Here is a 22,097-nt window from a genome sequence, read left to right as displayed (position 1 = left end):
AGAAATCATAAAACATGTAAAACAGAATATCAGTAATGATGAAGTGAATGCTTTGCTATTTGCAGATGATGTGGTGATTAGGGGAAAGGAAGTACAAAGGAGACTGGACATTTGGAATGAAAATCTGAAGGAGTTTGGAATGGTGATTAGTAAAAAGAAAACTATAGTCATGCACTGTGGTAAAGAGAAAAAGAGAAGCCAAGTGAACATAGACAGAGAACGGTTAGAGAATGTAGAACAGTTTACATATCTGGGTAGCATTATTAATGGAAGTAATGAAATCAACCCTGAAATTACTAACAGACTAATAAAGGTACAACATTTTATCATCAAGTCGGAGAGCTTGTATGGGATGATAAAGTACCCAAGAGAACTAAATTAACATTAATGTAAATAGTATTTCATACCAATTGCAACATACAGGCTAGAAATGCTGATAACTAATAAGAGACAAAATAGTAAGATCCAAGCAGCAGAAATGAGATTTTTAAGAACATCAGTTACCCCTCCGTTGGTCGCGGGGTGAGCGCGGCGCTCATTTTCCTTTTTTAAAGATGTGCCGTGCGAAGCTAAGTAGCACTACACTTCTTAATCATTGAGTAGCTGACTTTTGGAATGTTCTGAGCAAGTCCAACAATGTTGCAGGGTGCGGCGCGACTTTCATTACCAGCCAGGCAACCGTTAATGACCACAGTGCACTATAAGTGAGCGAGTCGCTCACCCGCGACCATTGGCGTTACATTTTTTCCAACTTCCACATTATTCCTATCATATTAGCCTACAAGTCATGAATCAAGATTTCATGATTTGTAATTGGTTATTAGAGGAGTCGGATGATGAAGCAGTTCTCTTAGCTGAATGCAATAATGAAGATTCTGAGTACTCAGATGCAGAGCAACCCGCCAACAGCGATCACGACAGCGCATCTGATGTTTCTGTGGACAAAGCCGTTCCTGGTCAGCCAGTCGAGCCTGATCCTCAATACGTTGGTCGTAACAACATTACTCTGTGGAATATTCATCCCCGTAGTCCCAACAAACTTAGGAAGGAAAGAAACATCATGATTCATCCACCAGGTGTCACACGTGTTACACAGAATGCGAAGACAGTGTAGGCGACGGATGGGACAGCTACAGAAATATTTCGCCTAGTGATGTCATACCGGAGATTTTACTTACTTTTGAGATGTCTCCGATTTTGATGATGCTCAGGCGAGAAATGAAAGAAAATCTGTCGATAAATTGGCAGCGATACGAGAAATATTTGAGGGCTTTGTACAGCGCTGTAAAGTTTGCTATTCCGTAGGAGAGTAAGTCACCATGGTGTTTGCATAATTATGTGTATTCTGTTTCAATGAATATTGTACTTAACTTAACCTGTCAACAAAAAAGTATCAAATTTAAAACAATAACACCAAAAATAATAACAATAAAGGCCTCAAAAATCATATTACATTAATGGTGAGCGCTCCGCTCACCCGCGACCAGCGGCATTAAGAAATGAGGCGCGACCAATGGAGGGTTAAAAAGACAAAAACCGGGCGAGTTGGCCGTGCGCGTAGAGGCGCGCGGCTGTGAGCTTGCATCCGGGAGATAGTAGGTTCGAATCCCACTATCGGCAGCCCTGAAGATGGTTTTCCGTGGTTTCCCATTTTCACACCAGGCAAATGCTGGGGCTGTACCTTAATTAAGGCCACGGCCGCTTCCTTCCAACTCCTAGGCCTTTCCTATCCCATCGTCGCCATAAGACCTATCTGTGTCGGTGCGACGTAAAGCCCCTAGCAAAAAAAAAAAAAGACAAAAAGAGATAGAATTCAAATTATTAAAATCAGACAAGAGCTAAATATAGAACCGTTAGTACAGAAGATACAGAAAGCAAGACTGAGATGGTTCGGACATGTAAAACGAATGGTGAAAAGTATGGGTAGCAAGAAGGGAATTGGAAAGAAGAGCTAAGGGAAAGAGATTAGTTGGAAGACCGTGAAGAAGGTGGATGGATCAGATTTGGAAGGACATTAGAGAAGCTGGATTTGATGTGGCGGAAGTAATGGAGCAGGAAAAAAGTGAAAGGACAGAAAGGAGTGGAGGAGGCTTGTTAACCACACCGGGACGAGTGGAGTTGGACATTGACATTGATGATGATGATGATGATGATGATGATGATGATGATGATGATGATGATGATGATGATGATGAATCTACATAAGGAAACATCCTGTAATGAAACATCCGCTGGAGTGCACAGAAATTTAAGCCTATATGCTTTCAAGCGGAAAGAGGTCAGAGTATTTCAAACACTTTAGAAAGGAGAAAAAGAAACATTGATTTGGGCTGATTCATATGTGCAGGGAAGGTAGAGACCTTCAAGGATATACCATTTCAGTCTCGACAGCTTTAAAACTTCTCAAGTTAGAACAAAATGAAATTGGGCGTACAGGAGTCTATATTACCCATGGAGATCGGCAGTGTGTGAAGAGGAGGAGTTCTATACAACGTATGAAGGTTGGTGTCGAGGGGTTAACATTTGAAGTAAGATTTTGGACTGTTGTAGTGCTACAGAAGACTCCACTATGAAATGGAATCCTTGTTTTTCTTTGATGAATTAAAATGGTGGGTCTTATATGCAAGTTTTTTGTTACCTCGTCCTGAAAAGCTGGGGGGGATATAATATGTGATGCATTCGGGAGATAGTGGATTCAAACCCCACTGTCAGCAGCCCCGAAGATGGTTTTCTGTGCTTGCCTATTTTCATACCAGGTAAATGTACATGTACCTTAATTAAGGTCATGGATGTGCTTGCTTCCCACTCCTACAACTCCTAGCCCTTTCCTACCCCTTATTCGCCATAAGATCTATCTGTGTCGGTGCAATGTAAAACAAGATAAAAAACACAACTAGTATGCATGGGAGTACAGTACATATAGTCCATACCAAAGAGATGTTAAGTACAAAACAAAAATGGCCGACTGGACACCGCTGGAAATTGAGCGCAACCTTCCGATTTCTGATCTGATGCTCTTCTCATTGTGCTGTGGTGGTCTGGGTCGAATTTTTTTTATGTTAGAAGGGATGCGAGCTACGGGTCTGGAACTACTGCCAGCACAAGTGTAGAATGCGTGCTTCACACCTGCTGTGGTCCAATTCGAAGCAAACCTTTAGCTTTAATAACTGTGTTGTCCGATTTCCAGTTGATTTGTTTTGTACTTAATGTTTTTGGCGTGTGCTATAATGTACTCAATATTAATCTAATAAGCTGAAAGTTTATTTCAAGTACACTGAGGTTATGAAAGCGAAATATTCACTTCAATGATACTTGTTTATATTCCTTGCATAAGATTGTTTATTCTGCCACAATTGGTAATCACATCTGTCTGTGTCAGATTCTGGGGGTGACGCTTATTTGGTAAATTTCAGCATGTGGCAGTGACTGTCACCAAAGTGGTATGTTAAATGTAACACCATTTGTGGTATTTTCCCATAAAATTAAATGTTATGTGAAGTACGATTTATATGTAAATAATGTTATTGGTTTTACATTCTCCTAATTACATTTTTGTGGTTTTTGGGGAAATGATTTATGGGCTTTATATGGTGGGGTTCCCTGTAATATGCCCATAAGTTCACCAACTAAGCAGTGACAAATGAGATTCTAATCATGAAAGATGTTGAATGTTATTTGGAGAGAGGGAGAATATTTTTTCATTCTACTGTACTTATTTATGTAGATCACTTAGAATAAAGAATATAATAATTTCTTTGATATCATGTCTCTTTTTCATATAAACTTCAAAGTCTGCCTTTATTTGTATTTGTGACATATAGATTAGGATGTATATCTAATAACAGATAGACACATTAAAAGTTGAATGAAGAATAGAAAAAGAATATATACAGGGTCTTTCTTTTAGCTCGCTCCACAGCACCACTCAGAGCACGGCACGGCTGGCGCAATGACACTCCGTCGTTAGCCGGTATAATGTGCACTTTTCCTCCCCACTAACAGCAATTCACACTTATAGAAATCCATTTCTAGTGAAACTATTAGTCTAAAAACTACCTGGCATTACATTTGGTGTTCAAAATGTTGTCCCTCAGCTGTCAAACACACCTGACACCTCGTAAATAGATTTGCAGACACTCGACGAATCTCAGCCCGTGTGATGTTCGAAATAACTTGTGTAATGTTCTCTTGTAGTTCTTCTCTTGTGTGAGGGTTGTTCACATACACTTTTTCCTTCAGCATCCTCCACAGGTAATAATCACAGGGATTTAAATCAAGAGATCTAAGGGGATAATTAGCCACACGATCTTCATAAACTTCCCGTATTACCTCCATAGACTGATTAGCAGCGAGTGCTATCGCATTATCTTGCATGAAGTAACCATTACTCCTTTCTTCTTCCGTCAACTCTTGAAAGAATGGTCTGAAAATGAGGTCTATATATCGATCAGCATTTAGTGTTTCATGGAAAAATATAGGCCCTTTTGTTCTGCAAGCACTTATTGTGCACCAAACTCCTATCTTTACATCATGAAGTGGACGGACGTGCAGCTGGTGGGGATTTTCTGCACACAAGTAGTGAATGTTTTGTATTTACATTGCCACTTAAGTGTAGCCATGCTTCGTCGCTATAAAGTAAAAGTTCTGGGTCACCATACCCATCATGACCTGATTGAAGCAACCAGTTACAATACCAAACCCTAGCAAAACTGCCCGGTCCTTTTAAATATTGGGCAGGGGAGTTTTTATGGTTTTGCTTTCAACAGTTTTGTTGCTTTGAGGGCAGAAGATAATGACACATTTGCTAGTACGGCGAGATGCGGCAGGGATTTTGTTGGAGTTCTATCCAAGAGAGCTCGTATTTCATCAAGCTTTTCCTCTGCTAAAACGGTTTGTCTCCTGCATGATTTCTTGTTAAGAATGGACCCGGCAGTGCAGAACTTCTTTACTGAGTTACGCACCGTATTCCTATAGGGAGGGAGGATGCCAGGAAATTTATAAATGAATCAAAAGTGTAAGAAGTATGCTTCACATAGCACAACACAATGAATACATGCTGTTCTACTGTATACATCACTGTTAAACACACGATTACATTACTATGCCTACAGAAACTATGCTATTTTAAAGCGAACACATTGAACACGCTACCAATACCACAGATGTTAAACTAAACCCAATGGTTATTGCTACCGTACTGCATTAGATCATCTTAGCCGGTCATGAAGCAATATATCTCTCGGCCAATGAGTCACCTGGCCGCGCTATCGCCTTCTGTGCATGTTCCCTGTACACAATGGGTGAGCTAAAAAGAACACCCTGTATTTATTGAAATATTTGAGTGATACTTAGTTCTAGCTATGTGACTAATGTTAATGATGGATAACATATAAAAACCTTTAACTGTACCTAATACATATATCAGGAATCTGGTAAATGTTTCTTTTGAACTGGAATTTACTACTCTATTTTGATCATATTTTATACAAAATAATGTAATACTTCAAAATATTTTACTTTCAGGCTGCTAATCTAACGAGTGTCAAAACACAGCTTACAGAATTGTCCCAGCAGTTTCAGGCAGCCATAATAGGCTACGATGAAGGATTACTGAGTGATGACAAAGTGTTGGCTGGAGCAATATGGAGGAGATTCTTCCAGCAGAAATGTGACCATCCAGAAGACATTGAATGTCTTGTCAAATACATCCGTAGACAGGTATTAGTTTATTCTTCTTTAATCTTTCTCGGGGTAGACCAACAAAGTATTGGGTCGATACATAAGTTTGTGCGGTATTCTTTCGGGTTGGCAACAATGCGGCGTGAAGGGATTGCTTATCGTTATTCCGTTGTTTTAACTGAGTTTGGAGTTTTTGTGTTGTGAAATACAGGTTTTCTTGATTGTGATCTATTATTTGTGTATATTTCAGACAAACGGATATGGAATGTCAAGTTGAGAAAAGTGAGCATTTCTGACACATTTTACTCTTTAACAGAGGATCCAGTGCAGCAGGAGCTGAGAGAACAATTTGTGAAGTGTACGGAAATGAAGCAGTTGCTGAAAGAACAGCACAAAAATGGTTTTCCTGCTTTCGAGCAGGATGGTTTGATTTGTCTGATGATCCATGTTCTGGAAGACCTTCAGATTTTGATATTAATCGCTTGAATGAGTTGCTTCACGAGAATCCTCTTCAGACAATGCGGGAAATGGCGCAAGTTTTTTAATGTGATCAGTCAACTATTGTACGCCATTTGCATTCGATGGCTAAGGTACAGAAATTGGGTATATGGGTACCGCATGTGCTAAGTGACGGCAACAAAAATTGAGTAAACATCTGTTCGCCATGGCTTGCCCAGCACCTGTTGGCTTGTGATAGACACGAAGCATTCCTTTCGAACATTGTCACCGGTGACGAGAAATGGTGCCTGTATGTCAACATGAAGAAGAGAAAAGATTGGCTCAGCCCATCAAAAAAAGCAACTCCCAGTGCCAAGGATAGTGCCCATCCACAGAAAATCATGTTGTGTGTTTGTTGGAACAAAGGTGGCTTTATTCACTATGAACTTCTTCCGAAAAATGTAACGATTACCTCTGCTGTGTATAGTGATTAGCTAAGGCGGCTTGGTGTTGCTATTGACAACAAAAGACAAAGACAACAACAAGTCTTATTGCTCCATGATAACGTTCGTCCACATACAGCACAATTGACCAAAGGTGTGATTGCTGAACTTGGCTAACCTTGCCCCCTCAGATTTCCATCTTTTCCGCTCACTTTCTAACCACATTCAGGGGCAAGTGTTTCCTGACGAAGCTTCTTTTGACCAAAGCCTAACATATTTCTTCCAGTCAAAATCAAAACAGTTCTACAGGCGAGGCGTTCAACTGCTACTTGAACGTTGGGAGAAGGTCATAGAGACTGGAGGTGAATACATCACTGAGTGATTGTGATTGTGAGTTACAGTGCGTGAGAGTGACAGTAAAATAAAATAAAATAAAATAAAATATAAGAATCGCATAAACTTATGTATTGATCTAATAATTAGGAGAAATATATTTGCTGACAACTAATGCTGAGATAGGCCAGACAATAGGTGCTTTTTGAAGAAGAAATGAACTGTAAAAGGGTCACTATGTAGCTAATGATTAGTTACAGGGTGTAATAGTAAGGTATGGCCAAACTTTGTGGACACATTCCTCACACGTAGAAGAAAATAACACTTATTTTCATGTTAGAACTCATTTTCTACAACTCTACATTGTAGGGCATTTTAAACATTTCATATAAGAAAGTTTCATGGGTATGCTGGTATGTTCTCTTCTTGTGCATTTCCCATTGTGTTGTAGCAAGTGGGTTCTAACATGGAAATAAAGCATTTCCAGATCCATGTTCATATAACATATTTTCTTCTTCTTTGTGTGAAGAATGTATCCTGAAAGTTAGGCTGTACCTTATTGTTACACCTTGTAGAAAAAAACATAAGGTATGGATAAGTGATAGAATTTGCTGAAAAAGTTATCAAGTACAAACTGTGGGAGTGGTGGTGATTGCTATTTAAAGGAGCACATACCGTTTTAGTAAATGAGCATGTATTGTAGATAAATACTTATAAAAAGGTACAATGTACCAAGGTATTACAATGTATATAACCTCTGGGCTGTACAATACAATGTTCAAAATAATTCAGGATCATGTTTTACAATGTTTTAAAGTAACTGACAGTCAACAAGTATTGAACTGTTTAGTTCATTGAAAGATTACTATGTTGAATCTTGTTACTTAGTGTTATTTCCTACCAAATAGATGACAAAAGTAATAAATTACAATGAGAAATGTCACTCATCCTATTGCTCAGTCTGGTTGTTGTTGGATTTTTTTTGGGGGGGCTTAAAATTATGTGTGTTCCACAAGTGTAATCTGAGATTGCATGTGTAAGTTACATAAATAATGTTGTCCTATTTAGATCGTATGGAAAGGAATAACACAAATTACAGATCAGTGTGAGAAGAGGGGGAATAGAAAGAAAGGACAAGGACCATCTCTGTATCTTCTTTACACACGCTGTCTTTAAATAAATTGGCTCTCTCCTCATCAGTCCCAAGTTCTTCTTCATCCATTTCTTCTCAGCCCCTGACGAGCTTGTTTCTGCTTCCAGTTTCATCAGGAGGGCAGGCTTCAACACTAAATGAGAGGCCCTCTTGACAGATGTTCAGTCGCGATGTTGGAAGTGTAGAATAAGAAGGAAAAGCCAGATAAACACAGGAAAACGGAAGAGACAGAAGAATAAAGGTGAATGCAGTAGCAAACACAGCACAAATGTAAAAGGAGAAGAGGAACCCAATGGGTCAACATAGGTAGTGGAAAGAAACAAACAAGTACAAATCAAGTCAGATATAGAAAGATAGGAACAATGAACAACCTAGCTGCCTTAGTCAATCAGTGGTAGAGAGTATAAGCTCATGATCCCAAGTTTGCAGGTTTCATTTCAAAATTCTTTTGTTGAATAAATACAGTAATTTTGTTTTATTTTAAATTTCCTTTCTACTTTATTTGTTCAGAGAGGATGAGCACGTACAGTAGTTGTACTTCCTCTTAAAACAAAAAAAGACCACCATCACCACTCAATCTTGCTGAAGTAGTCAATTTTTCAAGAACGGTAAAACATTTTGGCACTTCATGTCATCATTGGCATTTTAATGATGGCACACTCCTCATCACCCAACACAATTAAATTAACCCAGCATTGATATCCATTCCAGTAGAATTCTGCTTTTGTTGCTAGACAGCAGCACAATTTGAATGTCAAAATTTGTGCCACCCAGATGGCTCCACTTTGAAGGTTTGCATCTCTGCAGCTGAGGCCATATTTAAAAAAATGCTATTTGTTTGGGGTGTCGACCTATAGAGGTCTTTTGCCCCTACTTGCACCATATGATATGAACCTGTGTGTAATTGGAATTGCGGAAGTGTAGAGTGTTGAATGTGAGGAAAGGAGCGTTAAAGACGGCACAAATACCCAGTCCCCAGGCCAGGGATATTAATCATTTACAATTAAAAAACCCTGACCCGGCCGGGAATCGAACCCGGGGCCGCCGGGTGACAGGCGGACGCGTTGCCCCCTACACCGGGCCGGACATCTGAGGCCATACTACTACTACTACTACTACTCTTACTACTACTACTACTACTATTACTACTACTTTTGATCTTCACATACCTCTCTAATATACTTTGCTATTAAACTCACCAGTATTTTAAAAACTTTACTGGTCAGGGGCTGACTGGCCTGTAGTTTTCAGGTTTTCTTTTATCACCCTTTCCTTTATAAATTGATATTATTATAGATTCCTTCCATTCCACTATTATTTATTATATAGTCAAAGGGAAATTTTAAATAAGGCACTAGGTACCACCCCATAGTCTTTAATACCTCCCCAGTAATTTGATCACTCCCTGCTGCCTCATTTGTGAATGAGAAGTTTCTTGTTTCCTTATGTATCTCTACTTCTGTTTCAGTTTTCAACTCCTGACAATCTTCTACTGAATCTATAAATTCCCTACTAAATAGATTTGCTTTCTCATTATCTGTTAAAACTGTTCACCCCCTTCTCCCCACTTCCCATTGTGGGAATTTGGATTCCTTTTCCCTTTTTGATTCCTAATATATGAATACAGCTTTGCACATTTCCCTTTATGATCATTACCCTCATGAAATATGCCATTCATGTAATTATCTTTTGCTTCCTTCTTCACTCTATTAATTTCCGTTATTAGCTGTTTTCTAGTTTCTCTATTCTCACTACCCGCTTTGATTTTCCTGTTTACAATTCCACATTTTCTTTTTAATTTCCGTATTTTCCTTGTATAATAAACAGTGTCTGATGTCATTTTACCCTTCCTAACAATTACAAATCTCTTCTCTCCGTCCCAAATAAATCCTTTAAAGTTTGCCCAAAGTGTATCCACATTACTCCCTTCACATTTCCAACAACTGAATTGTGATTTAAGATAAGTCCTGAATTCTTCAACTTTAGTTTTTCTGTACAATTTCTTGTCTTGTGTAACCCTCTTATTAAGCCTTTTCGGTACGAGTCCTACATCCATTATTACAGCCTTATGGTCTCCTATTCCTTCAATTACCTCAGTTTTATCAACAATTTCCCATGGTTTAACCAAGAATACATCTAGTAAGTTATTGAGACGAGTCGGTTCTTGTACTACTTGTGTAAATCCTCCCTCCCAAATTAACTTATTTGCCAGTTTCTGTTCATGGGCTTCATTTGCAGCTCCATTCCATTCAACTTCAGACAAGTTTAGATCTTCCCCATTTATTACCATATCATTATTATTGTTTTTATTTTGCAAATATTTCTATGTCTCTTTCTTCCAGGCCTATATGTTCCTATAATTCCCATCTGCTCCATATTATCACAAACTAATTTTATCCCTATTATCTCATCCCTTTCATTGGTAAACCATTCATGTGAGTAATAAGTTTCCTTCACCAGAATAAACACACCCCCACCCCTCCATCCCATTTTATCTCCTCAGTCTCTGCGATAGACTGTATACCCTTCTGGAAATACTTCTCTATTACTCACCCCTTCTCTCAACCATGATTCTACTCATATCACCACATCAATCTCATAAGATTCCATCAATGTACGGAATTTTAATTGCTTCTTTACTACACTTTGACAGTTTACCAGGAGAAATCTCAGACCCCTTTCCTCCCTTTCCAGTAATTTACTATGATCAAAATCCAGTTGCCCCTCTGCCATACTAGAATTTTCTTTATTATCCAAATGATCATCAAGAGAACTCAAACTATGTTCCTTTACTATTGTTCTACTTTTGTGCTGGGGTTCTTTGATGCATTTCCTTGAGTTACAAACTTACAAACTTTAGCTCACCATCAAGGAGAATCTCGTTCTTATCATTCAGATCTGGAAACAAAACATACACGGTCATCAACACCCAAACTTCCATAAACCAAGACAACGAAAAGAACAAGAAGAAAGTAGAAGACTTCTGGGAGACACTAAAAAACTGGACATCAAAATATCCTCACGGAAATGTTAAAAGTTCTGGGTGGTGATTTGTTTGCCCAGATAAGAAAAGAAATCCAAAAGGATTGTTGGAGAAAACCCTCTACATAAAAAGAACAAATAGAAATGGAGAAGGATTAATTAGCGTTTGCTAGCAGTTCAATCTAAACTCTTGCCTATGCATTTCAAAGCCCTTCCAAAGATGAAAACATGGATATTCCCCAATCCAATATCAGGCGAATTTCAAATGGACCCTGTTGCAATTACAACTAAAAACAAATGTGAGATTATGAACATCATACTATGTACAGGTTTGAACATTGACACAGACCCTTTTCTATCGGAAATTAAAGTGAAATTTCAACCAAATACACTCCAAAACAGAGAGTAAGAGACACCAGAGATTGACACAGACATTCTCCAACAAACCAGAATTATTTACAAGGTTTGGAGATGAGCAATTGGGGAAAAAAGTTAGGAAATCAGTAAAAGTGGCCAAAAATTTAGGGCAAAACACAGATGGTGGAAGAAAAGATGTGATGATACGCTTGATGAGAGATTAAAGGTGTGGAAGAGAGGTACTGCAGTCAAATAAAAGAACATTGGAATGACTTCAGGCAACAAAGGAAAACCACTGCCAAGATAATCATAGGAGAAAAGAGACAGTGTGATTAAAACTGGTTTGAAAACATGGAAGATGACTTCAAGAAAAATAACACCAGGAAATTCTACAGAACTTTTAAGAAAGAACTACAATAATATCAACCTCCAAGTCACTGTTTTGAAAGAAAGGACGGCACACTAGCGCTGAGTAACAAGGAGAATTGCCACCTTTTGGCTAATTATTTCAAAACCCTTTTAAACTGCAAGGAACTGCTAGAAAGGCTGAAATTTCAGTCACCAAAGATGAATCCACAGTCAAAACCACCAAGCCTAATGGAGATAAAGAAAATCATCAAAGAATTCAAAGGGCCAGAAGAAGGGGGATAGTAGCTAAAATGTGGAAAATTTTAGGAGATAAGGCAGTGAAGAACTTACACAGTTTAATCTGTGATGTCTGAGAAAATGAAAAGATCCCCAGGGACTGGAAATGCGCCCTTATACACCTAGGAATACCGCACTGACCCACACAACTACTGAGAAATTGCTACTATTACCTGTTTCTTATAAAGTACTTTCCAAGGTGCTACTAAACGTAGTAGAAGAACAGGTAGATCATCAAATCAGTGAATATCAGGGGGGGGCTTTAGAAAGGGGAGATCCTGTGTGGAACAGATCCTTAGTCTTGAGAGTAAGAGCTATAAGAGGTAGAAACACAGTGGTTGTGTTCTTTGACTTCAAAGCTTATGAATCCATCGAAAGAAAGACACTCAACATGTTTTTGAAGAATTTGGAATTGATGTTAAAGCAAAGGTGATTATAATTCAAACACTAACAGAAACCATCTCCAAAGTTAAATTTCATGAGGAAAATCTCAGAGCTCTTTGAGATTAAGGAGATGGACTATGACCAGTTTTGTTTAACATCATCCTGAAAAAAGTATTGAGAACATGGAGGAAAACCATGAAAGAAGAAGGGATAGAGGGAATCTGTTTAGGTGCAAACAAGCAGGGTGTGAAGGTGGATTGCTTAGTGTTCGCTGATGGCAAATTCTAGCAAAATACAGTGAGTTTCTCATCGGTTGGCCGGCAGGTGTACCCAGCTTATCTGCCTCCCGTTGACTCATCACTCCCTGCTCTGTGGCATAGCAACAAGGACAGCACTTCACTCACTTTATCCATGAATAATAATAATAATAATAATAATAATAATAATAATAATAATAATAATAATAATGGCGTATGGCCTGCGGAGAGGCCTGGTGCAGGTCTTTTTCTAGTAGATGGCTTATTAGGCGACCTGCATGTCTGTGAAGATGAAGATAAGGGCCCTACCTAGGATGATTTCTAATGTTGAATACGCCACACACACACCTAGCCCCCGAGCCATTGGAATTGACCAATTAAGGTTAAAATCCCCGATCCGGCCGGGAATCGAACCTGGGACCCTCTGAACCGAAGGCCAGTACGCTGACCATTCAGCCAACGAGTCGGACTTATCCATGCATATCAGATAACAATTAAAACGAAGAAAATAAGAATGAAGAAAATTTAAAAAATTAAGAAAATAAGCTTGTTTGAAGATGGATCCAAGGTAGCTTTGGCAGAACTGTTCTGGTATGGGTGCGCTAGCAAGAGTCTTATCAAACACTCTAGTCAGCCAGACATTTGCTGCTGCACTCAGACCTTTCCATACCCCAGCTGGATTTTCATCAGGCCTCACTACTTTGTCCTTCTTCATCTTTGTCAGGGCTGCCTGGACTTCAGTTGTAGTGATCTTGGTTACAGGCCCCTAAAGAGAAAGCTGTGGGGTTACTGCATCCTGTGGGAATTCTTCATTGAGCAACTCACTGAAGTATTCTCTGCAGCAGTTGCCCTTTATGAGCTATTTCTCCTTATGGATATATTTGGTAGTGACGATGTCCCTGTAGTGCCTATTACTCTTGGTGGCAACTTTATAGATTATTTCACATCCTTTAATGTCTCCAGGTCTTCGTAGTAGCCTTGCACTGCTTCTTGTTTAGCTTCTGCAACTCTGCTTTTGCATGTTTCTTAGTGGCCTTGTACATAATCCTCAGGTATATCCCCTCCTGGCTATTCCTAGACTTCCACCATTCCTTTCATTTTACCTAAACGCCTCCTTGTCTTTTCATCACCACGCTTCTTCATCAGTCTTCCCTTTTGAGACTTTCGGATGCTGCTTTGCTTTATTGGTGCAGTAACTCTGGAAGTGTTACCACTTATGTTCCGGTTGTTCACTGTTATTTGCCTCCAGATCCTAGACATACCGGGTGTTTCGCCAGCCCCTTGCGATTTAGTTTTATTCGTCCCACCGCGTTTACTATAATCCCAAAATACATTGGTTCCTCTCCCTAACCCGTGGTAATATAACAAGATGCGTGGTTACGGGCTAAAAACCAGCGAGCATCATCAGCACCACCATTAATTCATTGTGAGTACCCCGAATTAACCCAGTAAAACTAGCAAAGATATGAGAAATATGTAGCTTACAACAGGAGGTGCACACTCAGACCAGGAACAGGTATTGTATAGGCTGCAAACTGTGCGGTGCATGTCAAGCCTTGCTCATGTGTCATGGTTGCGGTGGGAGTTGTGATAGTGGACGGTGCTTGAAGGTTCGAATGCCATGCAAGTTTTTTTTTAAACAGCCAGATGACTGGGAATTTGCAAGGTTGCATACATGATAGCTTCAACAGACTGATTTGTTTATTTTGCCCTGAAAAGGACCATTGATATGGTGGCATATGGTATGGAGCTGGGTTGGAAGAGGCTAGAAAATATGTGACAGGATTTCAGTTACCTATGCCTTTTAACGCATCACCTGCTCGAACTGACGACTTCCATGGTTGATACAGACCTGCATGCAATGTTGTAAGGACTGTCTGGAACGTTGCAGTATCTCCGTCATAATGGATCAGTATGCCTCGGTGATGAGCTGTCTAAGGTGGCCAGGATTGCTCGGTTCCTGTGCATACACCCCAGAAAATACAATCCAGGGACTTAAGATCGGGCGATCTGACGGGCCAGAGGACAGGTACTCCCCTTCCTATCCATTTATCAGGATACGTTGCATGGAGATGGTTACAAACGACAGCCACCGTGTGCTGTGGAGCTCCGTGATGTTCAAACCACATCCTGCAGTGATCAAGGAGTGGCACATGTTCCAAGAACAATGGTAGGTCATCTTGGATAAACCGCAGATAGTGTTCTCCCACCAGAGGTCCCTCAAAGAAATGGGGAACCAATGTGGTGATTACGCACGAAGCCACACCATATGTTCATGCCTCACTGTACCTGAAAACTGCCTGTCGTACCCAATGGGGATTATCCACTCAGTAATGCAAATATGTCTATTAATAGTTCCATTGTTGTGGAACCGTGCTTCATCCGTAAATAAGAAGGTCGCTAAAAAGCAGGATCAGTGACCACATGCTGTAGGGTCCAATGACAGAATGCCACCCGTGCTTTGAAATCATGACCATGGAGCTCCTGGTGTAAGTACAGATGGTATGGGTAAAACCGCTGGATATGCAATATCTGCATAACAGACCTGGCTGATGTTCATCTCCTGTGCAGTGGCCTGTGTGCTAGTGTGAGGGTTAAGCCAGACAGTGTCCAATACAACCTCTTCATTGTGAGCAGACATCACGAATTGATCTCAAACAGACAGTGTCCTTCCCAAGGACGCAGTAGCCTGCAGATGTCTTTCCACACTCCGAAATGTCATGTCTGTCGGTTGTCATCTATCTGGCTAGTGTTTTTGATGTAGATGTTGTGCCTGGTATGCATTCTGTCTAGTTTCTCCATAGATGAAAAACATATCCACACACTCGTTGCTGGAATACATCATAAGGTAGTGAATAAGCTTTGTGTTGTGTTGTGATTTGCCTTGAAGGAGGAGAGTTTACACAGCTACATACCTACCTGCCATCACATGTTGTTATCGTTCCAGTGTCCGGCTCCATGGCTAAATGGTTAGCGTGCTGGCCTTTGGCCACAGGGGTCCCGGATTCGATTTCCGGTAGGGTCGGGAATTTTAACCATCATTGGTTAATTTCGCTGGCACAAGGCCTGGGTGTATGTGTCGTCTTTATCATCATTTCATCTTCATCACGACGCGCAGGTCGCCTACGGGAGTCAAATCAAAAGACCTCCACCTGGCGAGCCGAACATGTCCTCGGACACTCCCGGCACTAAAAGCCATACGCCATTTCATTTCATCATTCCAGTGGGGCACATTTTTCCCTACCTGTAGTCTACGAAGCTTGGAACGTGTACTACGTAGCTAATTGGTTGCCTTTGTTCTAGCCACAGACCATCACCTCTTCATCCTTGTCCAACCCAGCTCAATACCCTGTGGTTAGGGCGTGCAGCCGTGAGCTTTCATCCGGGAGATAGTGGGTTCAAATCCCACCGTCGGCAGCCCTGAAGATGGTTTTCCATGATTTCCCATTTTCACACTAGGAAAATGCTGGGCTGTACCTTAATTAAGGCCACGGCCGCTTCCTTCCCATTCCTAAACCTTTCCTATCCCATCGTCGCCATACGACCTGTCTGTCGGTGCGACGTAAAGCAAGTTGTAAAAAAAATATCCTATGCCATGATACATACGGCCCATTACAGAGCCAAATAAACAAATCATTCGGTGGAAGCTATCAAGTATGCAACCTTACCACATCCCAGGCAAAAAAAAAACCCCACCTTCCCTGGGATTTGAACCTTCGAGCACCGTCCACTAACATATCTTTCACCACACCCCTGCCAAGTGATCTGTTGCGATGCTTGCCATGTAGTGTACAGTTTCCAGCCTACACAGTACCTGCTTCTGGTCTGTGTGTGCACCTCCTGTTGTAAGGTACATGTTCTTAATATCTGTGCTCATTTTATGGTTTTGTTCCAGGTACTCATAATGAATTAATAATGGCGCACACAATTCCTGCTGTCTTCTAGCCCATAAACACATGTCTCTTTATATTACCCCAATTTAGGGAGGGGGATCGATGTATTTCAGAATTGTAGTAAAAATTGGCAAGATGCATAAAACTAAGTCTCAAGGTGCTGGTGAACCACCCGGTATAGACCCTGATGTAGTCGATGAATAGCTGAGCTGCTTGTGTCTTTTTTAGCTTAAACTATTTGATCTTCTATGTCAAGCTGGCTTCAGTACACGAATGACGATGTAGCTTTAACTGGCCGATTAGAAGCCTATGCTGTGATGTGAGAAGTTCACCTGGGATGACTTTACAAACAACAAACTATTTCTGCAGGTGATGGTTGCAAAGGATTAAATCAGTCTAAGTATGTCATTTCTTGCCCAAAACCGAAGCCTCCAGGACATTCAGGATAGTCCTTGGTGGTTTGTCGCACGTTGCCATTCAGGTCACCCAGTCTGATGATTTGTTCATCTGATGGCAGTTGTTGCGACAAGTGTTCATAGCCCTCCCAGAACTTTTGCTTGATGGTCCTACTGCAGCCAACTAGAGAAGCTTACACAGAGATCACGTTCAGACAGTCATTGTAATCCATTGTAAGCTTCACTGTCTTCAGTCTGTCACTTATTTGCTCTATTGAAATCATTCTTTCGATGAGGTGTTCAATAAGAATTGTGCAGATGCCGTTCCACAGGTTGTTTTCACCATTGTAAAACAGTTTGCACTCATGGTCAATGTTTTGGCATGCTTCCACTCCATTCTATCTTCTGAACAGCTGTTATGTCTAATCTGTACCACTTCAGAATATCATCTACTGTAGATGTTTTGCCAGTAAGTGAGCCTACATTCCATGTGCTGATTCTGAATTTTTGAAACATGCTTATGGATTTCCTGTATCTTTGCTAGTCAGGCACCCTAACTTTTGCCATGAAGAAGAATAAGGAGAAGATGGAGAACCTGTTTTCTTCTCTCTTCCTTAAGAAGTAGAAGAAGAAAGTGGTTTCATTCCTATTTTCTTCCTCGTTTTGTACGTGTACTTCTTTGTCTCCGCTCTTTCTGTTCTTTTATTATTTACATTGCTTATTTTTATTTCGACGGACTGAGTGGCTTAGATAGTTGAGGCATTGGCCTTCTGACCCCAATTTGGCAGGTTCGATCCTGGCTCGGTCCGGTGGTATTTGAAGGTGCTCACATACGTTAGCCTTGTGTCGGTAGATTTACTGACACATAAAAGAACTCCTGCGGGACTAAATTCTGGCACTTCAGCGTCTCCAAAAGCCGAAAAAGTTGTTAGTGGGACGTGTAGCAAATAACAGAAAGAGAAAAAAAAATATTCATTCATTCTTTTTGTTTCAGACATCTATGGACCAAATTATTTGGATTTTGACTTTTGCCCAGAACTTCCGCATTCATTCTCAGCGTTGTTCCTTTCTTCCCATTTTTAGCTTCAGCTTTTCCTCAAAACTATGGCATGTCTGAAGTTTCTTCTTCTCCAGAATGTCGGTATGTGTGATCCCCAGTTCTTCGAGATATCTTTCTACCTCAGTGAACCAGGCTCCTTTGATTTTCTTGTCCTGAAAGTAGTTAATGGTTCGATTGGCCAGTCTTGGTAGGTTCATTTGAATCACGTGTCCATAAAACGTGATCCTTCGATCCAGATGCCGTCAATTATCTTCTCCACATGGGTGTGTAGTTCGTGGTTGTGCCATCTTTGGTATTCACCACTTTGACAGGGCCCAAGATTTTTCTCAAAATTTTTCTTTGGTCTCCAGTTTTTCAATCAGGCCTTTCCTGTTCATTGCAAGACATTCTTCAGCACATAAGACCCCTGGTCAGTTGAGACTGCAGTAGTGCCTCAGCTTCACATTGAGGGATATTGACCTTTTGTTGTAGGCACACTTAGTTTGCTGGTATGCAATTTCTGTTTTGTTTATGCATACATGCAAGCCTTTTTCTTGGAGATGTTTGGTTCTGTCCACTCTTCCAGGTACTTAAAACTTTTCTGCTTGCTTGATTTTTCCTTGTCCCAACACTAACTCTCTGGGTGCCAGCTTGATTTTCATTATGGACTCCATTTTCTCAAAAGTGATCTTAAGTCCTGGCTTCTCTGCTTATGCCCTAAGTTGATTAATTTGTTTTGTGACTGTGTCTAGGGAATCAGAAAAGATTGTCAGATCATCTGCAAATGCTAAGACAGTTGATTGCAACGTTTAGATTTTTGTAGCAGAGTCCGACCCCGTTTTTGGTTCTGTCATTGCTCATTTATTTGTACCACTCATGGATGACTTTCTTGATTACGCAGTTGAAGACAGTGAAAGCTCATCTCCTTGCCAAACTCCTAACTTGATCTCAAAGGCTCCTGAAATTTCTTGCTTAAACTTCACTTTAATGGCGGTGTCTTCGAGAGTTTGCTGGATGATTACTCTTGTTTTCTTGTCTAAGCCAAATTCTTTTAGAATTTGGATTAGTATGGAATAATCTATTGAGTTATAGGCTTTCTTAAAGTCTGTGAAGGTCACCACAGACTTCTTGTACCTGAGCTTCAGATAAGAAAGGATGCATTTCAGGCTCAAAATCCACTCAGCACAGGAGTGCCCTTTTTTGAAACCACCTTGGTACTCTCCTAGTTGTGGATCTAGTTGTTCCTCTGCCGAAGGGTGAAGAGCTTTTGAGAGAATTTTATAGATTATTAGCAGGAGAATGATGCTGCAGTAGTTGTTCACGTCCATCGTGTCACCTTTCTTATAAAGGGGGTTAATCAGGGCAGAAGTCTAACCATCAGGAAGTTTGTTTTCCCAAATCTTGCAGATAATTTCCATTAGTTTATCCTGAGTCTTCTCACCTGCGTACTTCCAGAGTTCAGTACTCATAAAGTCCTTGAGTGGCTGAATGATATGTTTAATCTTTTCTCTCATGGAAGGAGATTAATTTGGGTGAACATGTACATAACACTTCATATTTGCTTCCGTATTGACATCAACTATTCATTTAATTGAGATTTATTATTTATTGTCCACCTTTTTCAATAATTTTCAGAATTTGGGACAACTTCAGCTACATGGGACAAAATATTTACTACTCTTTTTTAACATGTTTAATGCTTTTAGTGATCTAATATTCAATTATTGTATTGTATTGTATTGTATTGTATTGTATTGTATTGTATTGTATTGTATTGTATTGGAAAAGGTGGATAATTACATCTCTCAATTAATTTAATGTACATTGGAGCCTAGCAGTTAAGAAAGGACTTGGAAGTAATTTGCCAGAATCTGTTAGTTGTCGTTATCATTGCGAACTACTTTACCATTGGAGTTTTTTAACTATGGGCTAGTTGGGCAGTATTTGCTGAGATTGTCTTTAAAGGGTCTGTAAAAGTTTCGTATGTTGTCCTTTGGATATCTAGTTCAGTCTTTGTCAGCTGCAATTTGTTTAACACACGTTTAGTATTATGGATGATCTTAGTACCATATTTTCTGGCATCCAGTAAGTTTGTCCTGTTAGCTTCAATCTTTTGAGAGTTCAAATTCTACCAAGCAAGCTGCCTTTGCCTTACTGCTGCATCGCATTCACTGTTCCATTATGTGTGTTTCCTTGGTTTCTGCACCATGGTGTCCAGAGAAAAACAGCATTCTACATATCTCAGTATGTCTTTTATTTGTGGCGAAAATTGAAACAGAAAGTCTATTGGAATTCTCTCTATACAGCTGAGGCCCTGGAAAACAAAATTAGGAGTGTGATAAGTGGAATAACAAAAGATGAATTATGATTGTGTCAGAAATTCCTTTGAAGATGCCAGCTCTGCATAAATGAAAGTAATTTTCATTTTTAGCACCTGCTATGACATTAAGGTAAGAAAAGGAAAATCATTGGCTGCTTTTCATTTCTCTTCTGTTTAAAAAAAAAAAATTGAAATGAGGCTGTTTCCTAATTCTTTCTTGTTCAAGACTGTCTCCAGCAGGAAGGACCAGTAGGGTTCTGAAGCAATATAGCCTCTCCTTCCTCTCAGCTTGGAATGTACGCCTTGCTTGAGTTTACAAGTTACTATTCTCATTTCTGTGCAATATCCTTATTTTAGATGTTATAGTATTGTAACATTTTATGAGATCATTGTTCAACATTTTACTCTATAGTTTATAAGATTAGAAAGATCCCATATCCATTAATTTTTAAGATTGATATAGGCTGATGATGCCCGTAAAAAGGGGGTGAAACATGTACCTATGACTTTTATGTATTATGTATAAATTTTAACCACATGAAATAGTGGATTGTATTGTATTGTATTGAACAGGTGGATCTATAAATATAATAATAGTTGCTTGAGTTTGTCGTAAACCTTGTTTGGCGGTCACTGTAAAGTACAGATAGTTTGCGTATGCTTAATATGTTTTATAGGATAAATCATATTTTAAATAAATAATGTTTGTTGTTTTAAGCGTATTTTAGTAAATGTACTTTGAACTACTTTCCTGTGTATGTGTGCTTTTAGTATATTTTATTATTTCTAAAAATTAGGACCTAGGAATGGAAAAGGTATTATTAATATGCACAAAGTAATTTTCTGGAAGAGGAGGAATTTAGTTTCGGGTTACCTTGATCAGGTCATATTATTTTATGTATAGTTACCAATTACCAATCATTATTCTTACAATTATAGGCATATGTGTATACATCTTTGTGTTCTGTAGCTTTTACCATAATAGTGACTGAGGATGTCTTTTTTTATTTCCAGGTAAAATTATTGGACGAGTTGCCTCGAGACAAAATCCTGGTTTCACCTGATATTACCTGGGCAGAGCTGGAACCTATAGAGTCTAGTATGAATGGATGATTAATGAGAAAAATGTGTAATAGCTCAATTGTACTAATCATGTTTTTCTGCTCACTGATTAGTTTAGTAGTTTATACATTGTTTGCAACTCTTTATTTTGGGGCTAGGAACATTGTGGTCATCAGCCCCAGTATAATGCTTAGAAACAAAAAAACAAAACAAAAAAAGCAATGAAGACTTGTATATTGAATACATGTAGTAAGATTTTAAATTGCCAATTGCCCTTATATGTATTTTATAACTGAGATTCTTCAGTCAGTCAAAACTTAATTTTGAGTAATAAATACTTGAAAAAGAAACAATTTTAATTAAGTTAATGAAATAAGAAAAAATATTGCCCTTATATTCATTTACCTCTATACATCTTTTTCGAAGTTGGGTCTGTAATGAAAAAATCTTGACGGTGGTTTTGCGCCATGTAAAACCATGTATTATAACAAGAAGATTTGTATAAAACCTTCAGTTACAGAATTTGTATGTATTGTCAGTTCTCATCAGTAAACTTTGATAACAAATACGATACTGTTACAGAGATATCCGTGGAGCAGAAAAAGGTGAAAGAAGGTGCGGGTGTTGAATGGGTCTAACTACGATATCAGAAATTGAGTTAACGCTTTAAATAAAGGTTATATTTCTTTCAGAATTTCAAACTGAACAAATTTTTTA

General features: G+C 39.4%; 1 protein-coding gene across 1 annotated transcript in view; it reads left to right on the top strand.

The window, feature by feature from the left end:
* Uqcc1 (Ubiquinol-cytochrome c reductase complex assembly factor 1) overlaps nucleotides 1-21,733 on the top strand; it is a 128,006-nt gene extending 106,273 nt beyond the window's left edge. Inside the window, exons 5-6 of the mRNA XM_067136946.2 lie at nucleotides 5,524-5,718; nucleotides 21,333-21,733. Coding sequence (XP_066993047.2) covers nucleotides 5,524-5,718; nucleotides 21,333-21,431 — 294 coding nt within the window. The 3' untranslated portion in view covers nucleotides 21,432-21,733. The remainder of the gene's footprint in view (nucleotides 1-5,523; nucleotides 5,719-21,332) is intronic.
* The last annotated feature ends 364 nt before the right edge of the window (nucleotides 21,734-22,097 follow it).

This window comes from Anabrus simplex, chromosome 1 (assembly GCF_040414725.1).
Source record: "Anabrus simplex isolate iqAnaSimp1 chromosome 1, ASM4041472v1, whole genome shotgun sequence".
Taxonomy (NCBI): domain Eukaryota; kingdom Metazoa; phylum Arthropoda; class Insecta; order Orthoptera; family Tettigoniidae; genus Anabrus; species Anabrus simplex.
This window is presented reverse-complemented; position numbering and strand designations above follow the sequence as displayed.